The sequence below is a fragment of the Quercus suber genome, unplaced genomic scaffold (genome assembly GCF_002906115.3).
Source record: "Quercus suber isolate HL8 unplaced genomic scaffold, Cork oak 2.0 scaffold_283, whole genome shotgun sequence".
Lineage (NCBI taxonomy): Eukaryota > Viridiplantae > Streptophyta > Magnoliopsida > Fagales > Fagaceae > Quercus > Quercus suber.
Window position 1 is genome coordinate 861,769 of NW_027069739.1, and position 17,461 is coordinate 879,229.

At 36.4% G+C, this 17,461-nt stretch overlaps 1 protein-coding gene, 1 long non-coding RNA gene and 1 other non-coding gene across 3 annotated transcripts; 1 reads left to right on the forward strand and 2 right to left on the reverse strand.

Moving 5' to 3' along the window:
• Nucleotides 1–244: 244 nt before the first annotated feature.
• On the reverse strand, nt 245–3,665 carry LOC136071074 (uncharacterized). The gene is made up of 2 exons (XM_065781932.1): nt 2,775–3,665; nt 245–349 (listed from the first exon to the last, which is right to left on the reverse strand). The coding sequence occupies exons 1-2, from the start codon at nt 3,058–3,060 to the stop codon at nt 288–290; spliced, it is 348 nt and encodes a 115-aa protein (XP_065638004.1). The 5' UTR covers nt 3,061–3,665; the 3' UTR covers nt 245–287.
• Nucleotides 3,666–13,412: 9,747 nt separating this feature from the next.
• LOC112033745 (uncharacterized) lies at nt 13,413–14,015 on the forward strand. Its single transcript, XR_010632391.1, has 2 exons — nt 13,413–13,669; nt 13,821–14,015. It is a non-coding gene; the product is annotated as an uncharacterized LOC112033745 (long non-coding RNA).
• A 96-nt stretch (nt 14,016–14,111) lies between these two features.
• TRNAE-CUC (transfer RNA glutamic acid (anticodon CUC)) lies at nt 14,112–14,184 on the reverse strand. Its single transcript has one exon. It is a non-coding gene; the product is annotated as a tRNA-Glu (tRNA).
• Between the last annotated feature and the right edge of the window lie 3,277 nt (nt 14,185–17,461).

Here is a 17,461-nt window from a genome sequence, read left to right on the forward strand (position 1 = left end):
AACAGAAGAGCCAAAAAGAAATAAATATAAGTAAACTATCATCTAAAATTCAAATGAGATAGGAATTCAATAAAGTTCAGGGAAGAGAAAGGACTTGTAGTCAATGTCCACTCATATAGGGATTTCTTTTTATTATTATTATTGGTAAGTTGCACACGGACCCAATGGGTCTTGAACCCACGATCTAACCCTACACCTAGACTTGCAAGGGGAAGAGGTGAAAATCAAGCAAGAGCTCATTGGCCACTCATATAGGGATTTCAAAATTAGTTACTTCAGCTGCACTATCAATAATTCGTTTCCCTCAAAAGTGCATACATTCCTCTCTCCAACTGCTCCACATTAAGCCCTAAGGAATAACATATAAACAAAAGAATTAGAAACACCAATAGAACGTTATCAAGAGAGGATAGTACATGGGCTCTTTTGGATGAAAACTGGCCTGATGTACTCCATTCTAAGACAGGACTGTCTATGGACAAGAGAAGTTGGGGTCTGGCAACAACCACAAGGTGAAGTATTTCATTGATTCCAGCAAATGACTAACCAGCATACAGACTCACGGCCTAAGAATGGAATCAACATCTTGTGCTATTTCATCAGATAAAAATACAGTTTCTTAATTCCCAAGATTTTTTTTTTCTTTTTTGTTTTCCTTTTTCTCTTTTTTTATTTTTTTGCTTTTCTGATTCTTTACTCTCTTGCCTACTCTATTTCTGGACAAAATTTCTTTCTCCAGCAATCAACAGATCATTACTATACCATCAATACAAAAATGCGGATCTCGCAGCAATTCTCAACTGCTTTATTCCTTAAATCTTTTTGACGATCAACAGGGATATTTCTGGCTAAGTGAAGAACCAAGACCTTAAGTACAAGTGCATATGGTGTTAGCCTCAATTTTTTCAGCTTTAGCTTTGGTGAAATATGGGAATGTTTGGGGTGGTTGGTGCATGAAAAAGGAGACAAGTGCATATGGTGTTAGCCTCTGGAGATTTATTAGAAGTGGTTAGAAGTGGCTGGTTGAACTTCTCTAAACTCCTACGGTATGATGTGGGTGATGGTACTAGAGTGAAGTTTCGGAAGCATGTCTGGTGTGGGGATTGTACTCTCAAAGACACTTTTCCAGATCTTTACTGTCTTAGTAGGGCAAGGGACTCTTCAGTGGCAAAGGTTATGTGTTAGTCTGGTGGGATGATTCATTGGAATTTTTATTTTCGTCGTTCAACGCAGAATTGGGAGGAAGAATCTTTTGACCAGTTTATGGACATTGTTTACTCTTGGAAAGTGCGAAGGGTTGGCCCTGATAAGGTTTGTTGCAAGCCAGCAAGGAGTAGAGGTTTTGAGGTTAGAGGTTTTCATCTTTCTTTCTACCCTCCTACTCTTTCTTTCCCTTGGAGATTGGTGTGGCAATCGAAGGTTCCTCCAATGGTGGCTTTCTTTTCATGGTCAGCTTCTTTGGGTAAGATTCTTTATTGTTCTTGATTGGTGTTACATGTGTAAGAGGTGTAGAGAGTCGATGGATCATCCTCTACTTCATTGCCCCATAGCTTTTGAGCTGTGGTCTTCGAAATGTTTTGTTTGTTTGGACTTCATTGGGTTATGCCACATAAGGTAATTGAGTTGTTTGAGTCTTGGCAAGGTAAATTCAGGGGACATTGCAATATAGATTTTTGGAGACTTGTGCCACATTGCTTGATGTGGTGTATTTGGAGTGAAAGAAAAGCTAGATGCTTTGAGGGATGCAAACGGTCCTTGCTAGAGATTAAATCCTTTTTCTTACATACTCTCCTTGTATGGAGTGTGGCTCTGTCGCATTTTTCTTGTTTTTCCCTTTTTGTTACTTGATCATTGTAATTTTGGTTCTTGATTTTTTCCCCCACAGTACATCCCCAATGTACTTGGGTTGGCTCTTTTTTCTAAATAAAATTTCTCATTACCTATCAGAAAAAAAAAAAAATTTCTCTTGCCTACTCTACTTCTGGACAAAGTTTCTTTCTCTAGCAATCAACAGATCATAACTTACCGTCAATACAAAAATAGGGATCCAGCAGCAATTCTTAACCGCTATATGCCATAAATCTTTTTGACAACCAACAGGGATATTTCTGGCTAAGTGAAGAACCAAGACCTTAAGTACAAGCTGGGGATTTTAACTTATCCAGCTTCATCTTCTGAGCATAGTCTTTACGTTTAGTGCCTATTTGTTCTAGTTACTTTTCTTTCAAGCATAATTATTCTTTCCCTTGCAATTAAATTATACAAGAGAACTCCTACTGTTTTCCAGTCTACTGACTCTATTCCTTTTGGGGCCACATATAATTGTAAAATTTCATGCCATTTCTCAACATCCCGGCTCACGTCAATTTGGTCACAGAGCTACACTTTTTTTTTTTGCTACATTAAGTTGGGGAGACCAGGAGGTGGCCACTGACCTAAGGGTCATTGGCACAGAGCTACACTCTTATCATATTTCAACCACAATCTCAAAATAGTCCTCACATTTTAATCATACTTTCTCCACATAATTCTTTTAAGACGATTGAAACGCATAATATGAAAATAAATTGAAATTGAAATGCCTGATTTTACTCATACTTACCCCACATAATTAATAACTTTTTGTCATGCTATCAAAGCTATTAATTAGAAACCTCAATTTTTTCCATCTAAAACCATATTGCTGTGCAGCATTAAAAGCAAAGAAAAATTAAAATTCTAAACAGTGAAATAAACAAACAAGAAATCACAGAAGGAAAAAACAGAAGACATACCCATGAGTGAAGCCTCAAGCAAATGGGTCCTCCATAGAACCTGATCCATGGGTGACATGGTTCCAAGCTTTGCACCCTTGTTCTGGATCTTAACAATGCTCATAAGGCTTGATAGTAGAATCACAGACATGGTACCAGCTATAGTTTTCACAGTGGCAGGACCTTTCCCAGTCTTCAGCTGATCCAAACTCTTTATCACAAGCTCTCTCAAAGGCCCAATCTTGACCAATAGAAGAAATGCCAAAACACCCTCAGCAAACAAAACCAAGAACAACAACTGAATCATTTCTCTCCTTCAACAAAGCAACACACGCCTTGCTGCAACTTTGGAAAAAAAAACCTTGATTTTTCTCTCTCTCCAATGCCAATTAATATTCACAAAAATTTATAAAAACCCACTTCACCAAAACAAGTTTTAAGCTTTAAAAAATGAGGTTTTTTCAAATCCATAGATCCGCAGACCCATCCATTAACAAAAAGTAAGAAACTTCCTTGCAGAGACCCAGTTGTTCTTTCTGATTGGAACAAGAAAAACACACCAGAACCATATCAGCAGTAAACAAAAGCAAAAGCCTTAATTTTCCTAAAATGGGGTGAGGAAATAAAGGAAACCCACTTCAAAAAACCTGGTTTTATCTTAAAACAATGAGGATTTAACGCCACAGATCTGTGCATTTAGTCATATGTAGAAAGAAAGAGCAGAGACCCATTTGTTCTATTAATGGCCTATTGTGAAAATTGATTTGGTAATTTTGGTTTGGGGATTAACGGGGTTGTAAATATGCCAATTGGTTTTTTCTTTTTTGCTTTTTTTAGGCCAAAAAAGTATTAAGCGGCCAAATGAAAAGAATATGGAAGGGTGTCACAGTCAAAAAGTGAAGAACTTGTGTCTAGAAGAGTAAGGGTCCGTTTGGATAGCACTTATTGTTGCTGAAAGTTGCTGAAAACTGATTGTTGCTGAAAACACTGTAGCAAAATAATTTTTAAATGTGTAAATAGTGTTGTGGGACCCATTTTTAATATTAAATATTGCGTGAACAGTACTGGTCCTCCATAGAACCTGATCCATGGGTGACATGGTTCCAAGCTTTGCACCCTTGTTCTGGATCTTAACAATGCTCATAAGGCTTGATAGTAGAATCACAGACATGGTACCAGCTATAGTTTTCACAGTGGCAGGACCTTTCCCAGTCTTCAGCTGATCCAAACTCTTTATCACAAGCTCTCTCAAAGGCCCAATCTTGACCAATAGAAGAAATGCCAAAACACCCTCAGCAAACAAAACCAAGAACAACAACTGAATCATTTCTCTCCTTCAACAAAGCAACACACGCCTTGCTGCAACTTTGGAAAAAAAAACCTTGATTTTTCTCTCTCTCCAATGCCAATTAATATTCACAAAAATTTATAAAAACCCACTTCACCAAAACAAGTTTTAAGCTTTAAAAAATGAGGTTTTTTCAAATCCATAGATCCGCAGACCCATCCATTAACAAAAAGTAAGAAACTTCCTTGCAGAGACCCAGTTGTTCTTTCTGATTGGAACAAGAAAAACACACCAGAACCATATCAGCAGTAAACAAATGCAAAAGCCTTAATTTTCCTAAAATGGGGTGAGGAAATAAAGGAAACGCACTTCAAAAAACCTGGTTTTATCTTAAAACAATGAGGATTTAACGCCACAGATCTGTGCATTTAGTCATATGTAGAGAGAAAGAAAGAAAGAGCAGAGACCCATTTGTTCTATTAATGGCCTATTGTGAAAATTGATTTGGTAATTTTGGTTTGGGGATTAACGGGGTTGTAAATATGCCAATTGGTTTTTTCTTTTTTGCTTTTTTTAGGCCAAAAAAGTATTAAGGGGCCAAATGAAAAGAATATAGAAGGGTGTCACAGTCAAAAAGTGAAGAACTTGTGTCTAGAAGAGTAAAGGGCAAAATTAAAAAGCATATATATAGTTAGGAGTGGAAGCCATTAGGGGCACACAGACACAAAGCCTGATATTATTATTATTTTTGTTATCATCATGTGTATAGTATAGAGTCTATAGACTATAGACAAGAAGTGTATGACTTTTTAGAGGTGGGGGAGATGATATTTGTTGCTTACTTGTGTTGAGACTTGAGAGAGAAGTATTGTATATTGAACAGCTTTTAGCTTTGGCTTTTAAAGTTTAAAACTTTAAATTTAAACATGGATGTGCTGTTTGCTGTGCCCTTCTAATTGTTTAAAAAGACTTGCCACTACTCGTACTTTCTCAAGTCTGCCCCCAGAACAGAAGCTCTGGCTTATTTGAAATGTGTGTTTGGCTTTAAATTAATTAAAAAATTAGTTTATTTTACTATTTAATTTATTTTTACTACTATTTATGAGTTTCACTGTACTTTTAATACTATTTATGAATTCTATTATATTATTTCAACTAATTTTTACATTTATTTATTATTATTTCAGCAAAAAAAATTTAGTTTCAACAAAATAAGCGGATCTCAAACAGACCCAAACTATAGGATATATATTTGTAACAAGGGGTTTCACATTAATCTAAAGCCCAATTTTTTGTCTTAAGGACTAAGAGTAAGACTTTTTTTTATTTTCCTTAATACCAAGGGTTGCTTTTGAAATTAATCCCACCTATAAATACCAAGGTCTCTAAAAAACATTAGGCAATAAGCCATAATGTCATTGGCGAATGCCAAAGGTTACTACTTATCATGTTGTCTTTTCTTTCTTTTTTTTCTTTCTTTCCTTCTTTTGTGAGTTTCTTTCTGGTGGGTCCACCAAAAAAATAAACAAAAATAGACCTCATCACCTTTTCTATGGTAATTTCACTAATTTGAGCAAATCCGTTTGGCATTTTAACTTATAAAAACAAAGTAGTACAAGTTATTCTTGACAACCATTTATTTTGAAAAAGAAACCTAACATTATTTTGTATTTCAATCTTTTGATTTTTTTTTTTCCCAGGAAATGACTTCTTTTAAAGACTATTTTTTTTATAATTATTCTTGAAAATTTTTCTGAAAAATGATATGTTTTATTACTATATTCTGTTTTTATTCTAGTAAGTCTTCAAAAAAACATGTTTATTAGAGAGAAATAATAATAACAAATATCTTCATATATATATATAATATTTGCCATTTTTTTTCCAATTGATTAAGTGGGTGATGATTCTAGCAAACATTATTGAGGGCGAATTCGTTTCCCCACAGTAATCATTTTATTTTTCTAGAAATTTATCTGATTTGAATTTTTATTTATCGAGACTTATTAGTTAAATATATATCATATATAAATATTTTTTATTAAATTCTTTCTATCAATTTCTTAATTAGAGATCAGTTTATACTTATTTTCCATCTTTAATCATACATTAAATAATTACAAACTAACATCTTCTCAAGTCTTTCACTTTTTTCTAGTTTTTTACTTTTTTTTTATCATACCAGCATTAAAGACATCAATACAGTTTTACTAATATGCAACATGTGCCACCAGTTTTGTAACTCAATTAATGCATTACAATATTTCCAACAGAAACATACAAGATTAACTGTTCAAATTCACTCACCCAAAACTTATTAAATAATTTAAGGAAGAAAAAAAAAAGGTCACATGCTACCCTAATTCAATATTTTGTTTCTGAATTTTTTTTTTTTTTTTTTTTTTTTGTGGGGGAGGGTGGGGGGGTCAAATAAAGGGCCTACAGACATTGGGTAGACCCATATGGACAAGTAACAACGAGCCCAATGGGCTACTGGATACTGCAATTGGACAAGCGGAATGACTAGCACTAGCAGAGAGCACCCGTCATTTATAAAATTCTTGCCAAATGTTTTTTTTCTTTTTTTTCCTTTTCTGGGCTGAGTAATAGCCAAAATTCCACTTAAATGACTAAATTCAAAGATTAAATTAACATAATATGAAAGTGAAAATATTTATTGTGGAACAGGCAAATTTTATAGCTCTTACACAACTTTTTTTAACCTTTTGACATAATTGTATGTTTAAGAGAACCAATTTTTTTGGAACACAATTTTTGTCATAAGGCCTTCAGAAAATAACCCAAAATAATGAAATAATTAATGAGTTATAGATGCAAGGAGGGCTTTTGGGTTTTCTATTAACTTTTTATCTTGTTTCATGTATAACATGTATGCATGATTTATTTTTCTTCTTTTGTATAATTAATTAAAAATAGAACATGTTCACATGTTCTATTTTTAAGGAGATAAGCATTTTTTTTTTTTTTTGGTAGAAAGGAGATTGTGGGGGAAAAGGGGGTCAGGCCCAAGTTAATGGGCCGAATGCCCACGAGAGGACTGTTTCACATCCGAAAAGATGGATGCGGAGAAGACAAGGCCCAGAGTGGAGTGGAATCCTCTTGGTGAAGGATCATCGCTGTCCGAGGAGGATATCTCCAGTCCGAGGAGGACATCTCCTGTCCGAGGAAGATGTTTTGCTCTGATATGATATCGGAGACTAATTGAGTAGGGGAAAAGCCTGAATGACTGTCCGAGGACTCCACCTGATCAAGATAAGCTCAAAGCATATTCATGAACGATAAGGATGGGGAAATATCTGAGGGAAAGGCTGCTGCCACCGTATTCAATGCATTGCAACAGCTTTTCTGTCCGCATTTATGTGGAGAAGACCTCTGAACAGTGCATCCTAACCTACCGCCACTCACACAGAGATGAAAAGAAGTTGCCTGACGTGACAGGTACTTGAGCAAGTTCATGGATGGGGAGCACGTGGACGATGGAGATGAGGGTAAGAGTGACTATATAATAGAGGGGAGCACCTGTCAATGAGCCCCCGGAAGAAGAAGGAGAGAAAAGGGAGAGAAGAAAAACAATAGAGTGTTTAAAACTATCAATGTGTACAAACTGATCAATGCACAGTGGAAAGGGTTATGATCCATTGTTATTAATCCCTTACTAATTCTAGTTCTTTGACCCATACTCTACAAATTAATTGTCTTTGGGTTTACGTAAAGAAACTGAACCCTACAGAGATAAGCATTATATCATTGGCAAAGCCTACAAACTGATACATTAGATCCTCATTTCACCTGTACCCTCCAAAATACAATACCCAACTAAATCATATTATGACTTGAACTAATTTTATAATAATAATTTATCCCAAAACTCTACCAAATAAAATTATCTTTCTTTGTCCCAAACATTCCCAAATGCATACCTTTGTATTATATATAATTCACTTGATATATCTATTGTAGTGTATTTCTTTTGTTTTTAAGAAATAGTACAAATAGGCTTATTTATAGGCTAGTGAGATTTACAAAAGATTAATGGAAATTATAGTAAAACTACATCATTTTGAGTTGAAGTGACATTTAACGAACACTTCATCCCAACACATAAACATAAAGTTTTAAATTCAAATGATATATAACATATAAATTTTGAAACTTTAAAGTGCAAAATCAAAATTACTCTAAATTTTAAGAGAATGTGTTATATATATATAAAGAAAATATATATATTTGAAAAGAAAAAAAAAAACAAATAATTGAAGGAATCAAAAGTTTTTGTCATTTAGTAACTTCACTGTAGTATGCGATTGTTACATCTATTAAATTGTCACATCCATGTAAAGCGGTCCATACAGCCTTTACATAGTAACATAGACAAAAAAAAAAAACCTACATGGCTTCTTTTTACACACATAAAATATAAATACAAACTCATTATACGGGTTATATGGACAAAATCAAATGGAAAAGAGCTTCAAAAAAAAACATGAGGGCAAAGTTTCTAGAATGAGCACAAAATAATTAAGGTTTGTGATTGATTGATTTATTTATTCTTTTGATTTTAATTTGGCTCGGAGTTGTTGAGACTTGAGAGAGAGAGAGAGAGAGAGAGGCTTAATGAAAATTTCTAAGTAAATGGATAATTTTATTAGTTAATATTTAGAGGCCTTAGAGCATTCGCATCAGCATGTGTATTTTACACATCTATTTTTACACTAAAAACTTACTTTTTCTATTTTACACATCCACTCTTACAAAACATCTACATCAATTCATTTATTTTACAAGTTATTCCAATAAAATATACATTATACTCTATTTTTTTATTATTTCTCACCAACCACTCACTTAAATACGCTCCCTCTCTCTCTCCAAACCCATTTTCTGATTTCTCACTCTCTCACTGTCTCTCTCTCTCCCTCTCTCCATCTCTCTGGCCTTCCTCCCGAATCACAAAACGCCATATCTCCTCGCCGCACCGCTCCGCTCCGCTCAGCTTCGCTTCGATCCGCTCCGCTCCGATCTGCTCCGCTCCACTCTGCTTCGCTCCGATCCGATCTGATCCGCTCCGATCCACCAAACGCCATATCTCCACTCCGCTCCGCTCCGATCCAGCAAACCCCATATCTCCGATATCCGCTCCGATTCACGGTCCGCTCCGATCTCCGCTCCGATCCACCAAACGCCAGTTCTCCGATCTCCGCTCCGATCTACGCTCCACTCCGATCTCCGCTCCGATCCACCAACGCCACATCTCCGATCTACGCGCCGCTCCATCAACGAGCTCCGATCGTTCCAGTCAAGCTCCAATCAGTATCTTTGTTGTTTGTCTGTGTGGGTTTGCTTCTGTGTGGGTGTGTTTGTGTATCTCGTGTTTTTTTTTTTTTTTTTTTGAGCAAGTGAATCTGTGTTGATCGGAGCTGTGTGTGGATGTGTTTGTGTGTGAGAGTGTTTGTGTGTATTTGAGGAAAAAGAAGAAGATGAGAAGTGGTGAGGTTGTTGAGCCCAGAGAAGAGAGAGAAAAAAAAGAGCGAAAAAATTTAATAAATTAATCTATACACGAGCTACAGTAATCGTGTAAATTTACACGGTTACTGTAGCTCGTGTATAGATATACACGATTTTAGACATTTTTAGAGGGACTGATAGAGTGTAATTTTGAGCCAAAATGTGTAAAAACAGCTTCTTTTTCTATTTTACATGATTTTACATACATTGGTATAAATGCTCTAAACGCAATTACTTAACCTGCCAAGGGGTAGGGCCGACCAAGCCTGTAAAAGGTCATCACCCTTTTATATTTACATTTATTACATCCCATCAACCATCATTTGCATTGAATGTGAGGGAACATGTACCTTCGGATAATGTCCCTAAGTCGACCTCTGAGCTCTGAGGAAGTCATGTTGTCAGGATGTTATCTTCGGTTCATGGGGAAATTTTCACCAACAGTCCAACTCCACTAACATAATCCCATGAATACTCCTTAAAAATAGTAAGAAATGTATGCGCCATTTGTTCTCATATCTCTATTACTTTTCTTTAAGTTGGCTCTATGTTCTTTATTACTAACTTGCTCGTCGAAATTTTCCCAACCAATTCTACCAGTTGGTCTCCGGTCTAGCGATTAGGCTACTCTTCTTCAGATTGCCCATTAATGAACCTCAACACGTATAACCTCTATATTGGCTAGATTCCCTATTGCGATTCCTATTTTCTATCTCAACTATCTATAAAGACCATAGAGAGAGCTCTATGTCCACGATTCCATCTTTGATCAACTATAAAAAGTTGCCTCACTTAAAGTTGAAAATTACTTACATCTCAATAAATTATTGATTGTCCCAAAAGTTTAAACTGATAAAAAAATAGTAAATTTTATCCTTTATCTAACATGTCGTATGCACATATCCCTCGACAAATTTGCTACTGCTAGTTGTTATATATTAACTCTAATACCATAATAAATATGCTAAAATATATGTAGAAGCGGAAACAAAAAATAGAAAGTAACATAAGAATACAAGGGTTATGTGATTCAGCCTGATAGACTACAACTACGAAGAAAACCCTTAAGGATTTTATATATATATATATATATATATTAGAGAGAGTTTCAACTTATGGCGTTCGCTCATAATGATAGATCTTTATCATTAAATTAAGACATTAATTGATTTTTAGTGTAGACGGAGATTGAACCCCAAATCTTTTATTCAACTATCAAAAACTTTACCGATTAAACTAACTGAAATCTACCTTAAGGACTATATCTTATTATAAGAGTGAAGTATAAATATTGTGTTACAATGGAACCAATATTGGTATATATAAAAATTTAAACCCTAAACTAACCATATACTAACTATGATTAATAGACTTATAATACAAGTAGAAGACTCAGCTTGCATACAAAGTTGGATTGAGCTTGTACCTGCTCTGTTGGGCTATTATATCTCCAAGTCCAACGCTAATGAGACAACTCAATTATCTTCTAAAAAAGAGACCAAATTACCATAATGAATTTCCTGCTTTAAAAGCAGCCCAAAATCTAAAAGAAGCATCACTAGATCTGCAACAAGGCTTAATCTCTGTTGGGTCAAATACTTAGCCTTGATGTTATGAACTTATAAGGCATCTAGCTCGCTGGTTTATTAGCCTTGATGATATATGAGCTTATTCATTTCTTGCTTAAGCCGAGTGTAGCCCAAGCTAGCCCTCTAGCCCTCCATTTCTTTTGGTGAGATGACTTTGTTCCAGTTTAATCATTTAACAATTATTGTGTTTCCTTCAAATATATATATTTTTTAATACTTTCCTTTTGATACTTGGTTATGGTAAGTCAAATCTATATGGTTTAGTTGAACAAAATTAGTCTAAAATAGTAAAATTATATGTGTGAACTGCAAACCATGACTTTTAACTTTTAATTCTTCAACCTCTAAGTTCACACTTAATCCCCAGGAAAAAAAAAAAAAAAAAAGGATAATCAATGCACGAGTCTGATCGAATTGGTACCTCAGTCATTTTGTTATTTTGAAATTGGTCAAACATAAGCAAATTCAAAGCTGAGAATATTCTACATATATATGTAGGCTAATCCAAACTTGCACTTTAATTAGCCGAAACATTTGTACGCAACGCAAGCTTGTCTTATGACTTTATTCAAAAAAAGCTTGTCTTATGACTCATAATATGGTAAATGTTCAAAATTTACCTTTTAACAACTTTGACTAAATAAATTTATATTAACCCAAAAAAAAAAAAAAAAAAATGTCCACAACATTTTTACAATATTTTTCACAACAAATCATAAGTTGCAGATTGTTACTGGTTGTTATTGTTAGGGCAAAAAGTAATCTTAGTGTTAGGTTCAAATTTGAACCAGTAACAACTAATTACTTATGATTTGTTGTGAACATGTTATAAAAATGTTGTAAACGTAACACTTCTCTAAATCAAGTTTTGCCCAAGCTGCATCATTAAAAGGTTGTAAATCCCGAACAGCTGTTTTTAGAAGGGAAGATTTATTGCTTAGTCATAAAAATTAAAGACCATTGACAATTAATGTTTCTTTTAATGGTACTAACCCAGTTTAATTTATATTAATAAAAGAACTAGAAAACAAAAATATATAAGTCAATGTTATTGCAGCCTAGTTATAATGATATCTAAAATGCGTGCAAAGCACTTTGATTCGATCCTCACCCATGCATGAACATAAAGATTAAAAATAATAATTATTATAAGTTGTTCATTATTTTCAGTGTGAACAGAATACATGCGAGTTGATACAATGGGAGAGAGGTTGGGGCACACTTTTTTCGTTGAATATTCTCTTTAACATAATTTACACCATATATAATTTAGGTTTAGAATGTTCTTTTTTTAAAAAACTATTATTATCAAATTAATAGGTATATGAATTAATTACATGAAGCAATAGGTAAAGCTCATATGATAGAGTAGTAGAAAGAATATTAAACTAGTAAAAACATTTCGTCCAAGAAAAAAATAGGTTTGGTGGGCTATATTTGACACATTTTTATGTAGTATATATCTATAAATGAAGCAAAGTGTATTGACTATTGAGGTATTTTAAAAGACATACAAGCTGGTTTTTTTTTTTTTTNATTTTTTTTCAATTGATAATATATATTGCGTTGATTGTTGAAACACTATAATGAAAGTTGTGATACAAAAAATACATTTGAAAGGTGGTCTTTATATTTATTTGGACTATTTTAGTCATTTTTTTTTTCTATTTGTATTAATTTAATATATTTATTATACCATTCAAATTTTTTTTTTTTTATATTTTAAACAATTATTAAATTAATTATAACGTCATCACAGTAGAACCTCGGTCTGACTTAAAAATATTGAACATTTTCCTTCTAAAGTCCTTGGAATGGTTTAGATTTCAAAACTATGATAAAACTTTAAAAACTAAAATGACAAATAAATAAAATTTAGAGAGAAATTTAACAATTCATCCAAATTTATTATAGCCAAAATTTTTTAATCAAATTTTGTATTTTCATTGCTTATAAGTTTTAAGATTTTGAGATAATTTATTTAATTTTAAATGGGTTGGAAGTACACAAAATTAAAATAGATTTGAACTCTAATTGGGAAAAGAAAATGAAATCTAATTGGGCATTAAGATCCAAGCTTGTGACAAAAGAGAATGAAAAACTTAGCAACCATTAACAAAGCTAGCAAATGAGTTCCAAAACTAGCCAGTTGTCATGCACAAAAAGTATGAGTTACAGTTCTACTGTTGTCACTCAAGTATGTCCACAAGAACCTCTCTCGCAAAACATGTGATCAAGGCACGAGGCTTCTCAGGCTTGACCACTGTTCCCTTGTGAACCCCCACATCTCTCCTAACCTGAGGGATAGTCCTTCTCTTACTTTTAGCTTTAGCCTCTTGGCTTTCTTCCTTGTCATAGGCCCTCCCTTGGTTGCTTCATATGGTTCTTTCTCTCGCACTACCTCTCTTTCTTTGGTTTAAATACTTCATTTTTAATGGGGTTTTCCTTACAACTACTCCTCTTTCTTCTATACTGCAGACGGGCCTTTGTATGATTACACTGCTTACACTGAGGTAAACATAAAAAAAGTGGCAATTATCATTAAGTTCAATTTTTTTTTTTTTTACATGGGCATTGTTAAAATTGTTTGATTTCTTCCAAAATGTTGTAGTGGTAATGTACAAATAAATGTTTAATTCATGTATGGTTTTACTTGCTTGGCAGTGTAAAGGGCAGCCAGAGAAGGCACTTTACAATGGAGGGATTCTCAAAGATGATGAGCCTGTTAGTGTCAAAGGGAGCATTGGTGGTTCTGCAAGTACCGTATTTTGGCCGGCTTTCATATTGCACAATCTCACTCAGGGCAGTTATTACTGTTTCTTGGAATAGAATTTATTTATGCAAATAGTAATTGCTTAATTGCTTCTCAACTTTTGGGAAAATAAAATCAAAAATGGAATTTATTTATGCAAATAGCAATTGCTTCTCAACTTTTGGCAAAATAAAATCAAAAAGTTCCGTTGCCGGGACTTGAACCCGGGTCTCTCGGGTGAGAGCCGAGTATCCTAACCAACTAGACTACAACGGATTGTTGGTCCATAATTTTTATTATTCCATTTTATATGTAGCATACAGGACTACCTCGATCTTCAATATCATCTCAACTCTCAAAGTCTCAAGTAAATTTTTTTTTTTTGGGGGAGAATCTTACCTCAAGTAATAGTCTCAAACTACTTTTGCTACCTTTCCCAGTCCCCCACTTGACACTCCCACCACATAAAATGACAAAAAGAACATTACCTAGATATCTAGTGAGCTTTCAATATTCATGGTCAAAATTCTGCAGGGCCTATTAGTGGTAGATACTAGATGGTCTGTTTTGAATGAGCTTATTTTCTTTTATTACTTTTACCACCTTTCCCAGTCCCCCACTTGACAGTTCACACACCCACCATATAAAATGACAGAAGGAACATTTCCTGGGTATCTCTGGGGCTTCTTTCTGTCCAAGCCCAATAAATAGTATACAATAAACATCATATTTGAAGAGGAGAAAATAAGCTGACGGATCCAAGCAATGTTGATGGATGGGCCCATTAGGTGCAAGACTTGGTGAGGACGGATTTGTTGGCCACGTGTCAGACAGAATTCCTATATGGGAATACTTGCGGCACACCTCCTAAATTCTAGGGGTAATTAGAGTCTTAGCGCAATTAGGGTTCTATAAGCTGCGTGCATCGATGGAGATCTTCTTTATAAGGAATATGACTTGTCCATCACGTTTGGGACTCCTCAAGAGGATTTCTACAAGGAAAGACTTCGACTCCAAGTAAAAAAAGTCAACTTTCGACTACTATAAAAGCCCCAATACCCTCACAAATCGAGGTACGCATAATTAACCCATCTCTAGCTCTCTAAAGTTGAAAAGAGTTTTAACTTAACCTTCGGAGGGTATTTGGCCGGCACCACATCGGTGCTCTCTGCGTAGGTCTTTCCCCTTTTTTGTGTTGTGCAGGTTGCATTCTGGGCGTGTGAGTACGTGCGGCTCACTGGTGATTTTTTCGACATCATCAGTTGGCGCCGTCTGTGGGGAATTGCAGTTGAGATTCGTAAGCCATATTAACGTTTCCTAGACAAAAGGGTTGCATGGTACTCACTCGCTCGATGGCAACCACCAACGACGTTCAGGAAGAGGAACCACACACGACTGCCCTCGAGAGACAAGTTCAAACTCTCGTTGCTGCCGTAGAACGCCTCACCAAACAAAATCACGACTTGGAAGAACAGCTGCACCAGAAGAACGCAGCACCGAATGACCAGCAAGGAGATCAAGGGACTAGCGCGGAAAGAAAAAACCAGGAGAAACCTGAGGGCAGCCACGCCCCAAGCAGACTGGAGAGGCAAAATTTGAACATGCCATCCCTCACGGATGCAACTCCGCCACATATTGCTGCAGAGATGCAGGCGATGAAGGAGTAGATGGAGGTTATGATGAACGCGCTCAAAGGACGGGTGTCTAGTGACCTTGACGACTTGGTCAACCGCACCGACTCGCCTTTCACCGCGGCCGTTAACTCCTTCCCCCTACCCCATAAGTTCCGCATGCCGCATATAGACAGTTACGACGGGGTGAAGGATCCACTGGATCATCTAGAGACTTTCAAGACCCTAATGCATCTTCAAGGAGTAGCGAACGAGATCATGTGTAGGGCCTTCCCTACAACGCTGAAGGGCCTAGCGAGAATTTGGTTCAGCAGGCTGACGCCTAATTCCATCAGCACTTTCAAAGAGTTGAGCACCCAATTCATGTCGCACTTTATTGGAGGAAACCGATACAAGAAGTCCACAGCATGCTTGATGAGTATCAAGCAAAGAGAAGATGAAACACTCTGATCTTACATAGCCCGCTTTAATAAGGAAGCACTCTCAATCGACGAGGCCGACGATAAAATACTCGTAGCAGCATTTACGAATGGGCTGAGGAAAGGTAAGTTCTTATTTTCACTAATATATTTGGTGGCCCTGTAAAGCACGTCCGGCATAGTTTTCGGGTCATTTTTATATAGTGAAAATAAGAACTTACCTTTCCTCAGCCCATTCGTAAATGCTGCTACGAGTATTTTATCGTCGGCCTCGTCGATTGAGAGTGCTTCCTTATTAAAGCGGGCTATGTAAGATCAGAGTGTTTCATCTTCTCTTTGCTTGATACTCATCAAGCATGCTGTGGACTTCTTGTATCGGTTTCCTCCAATAAAGTGCGACATGAATTGGGTGCTCAACTCTTTGAAAGTGCTGATGGAATTAGGCGTCAGCCTGCTGAACCAAATTCTCGCTAGGCCCTTCAGCGTTGTAGGGAAGGCCCTACACATGATCTCGTTCGCTACTCCTTGAAGATGCATTAGGGTCTTGAAAGTCTCTAGATGATCCAGTGGATCCTTCACCCCGTCGTAACTGTCTATATGCGGCATGCGGAACTTATGGGGTAGGGGGAAGGAGTTAACGGCCGCGGTGAAAGGCGAGTCGGTGCGGTTGACCAAGTCGTCAAGGTCACTAGACACCCGTCCTTTGAGCGCGTTCATCATAACCTCCATCTACTCCTTCATCGCCTGCATCTCTGCAGCAATATGTGGCGGAGTTGCATCCGTGAGGGATGGCATGTTCAAATTTTGCCTCTCCAGTCTGCTTGGGGCGTGGCTGCCCTCAGGTTTCTCCTGGTTTTTTCTTTCCGCGCTAGTCCCTTGATCTCCTTGCTGGTCATTCGGTGCTGCGTTCTTCTGGTGCAGCTGTTCTTCCAAGTCGTGATTTTGTTTGGTGAGGCGTTCTACGGCAGCAACGAGAGTTTGAACTTGTCTCTCGAGGGCAGTCGTGTGTGGTTCCTCTTCCTGAACGTCGTTGGTGGTTGCCATCGAGCGAGTGAGTACCATGCAACCCTTTTGTCTAGGAAACGTTAATATGGCTTACGAATCTCAACTGCAATTCCCCACAGACGGCGCCAACTGATGATGTCGAAAAAATCACCAGTGAGCCGCACGTACTCACACGCCCAGAATGCAACCTGCACAACACAAAAAAGGGGAAAGACCTACGCAGAGAGCACCGATGTGGTGCCGGCCAAATACCCTCCGAAGGTTAAGTTAAAACTCTTTTCAACTTTAGAGAGCTAGAGATGGGTTAATTATGCGTACCTCGATTTGTGAGGGTATTGGGGCTTTTATAGTAGTCGAAAGTTGACTTTTTTTACTTGGAGTCGAAGTCTTTCCTTGTAGAAATCCTCTTGAGGAGTCCCAAACGTGATGGACAAGTCATATTCCTTATAAAGAAGATCTCCATCGATGCACGCAGCTTATAGAACCCTAATTGCGCTA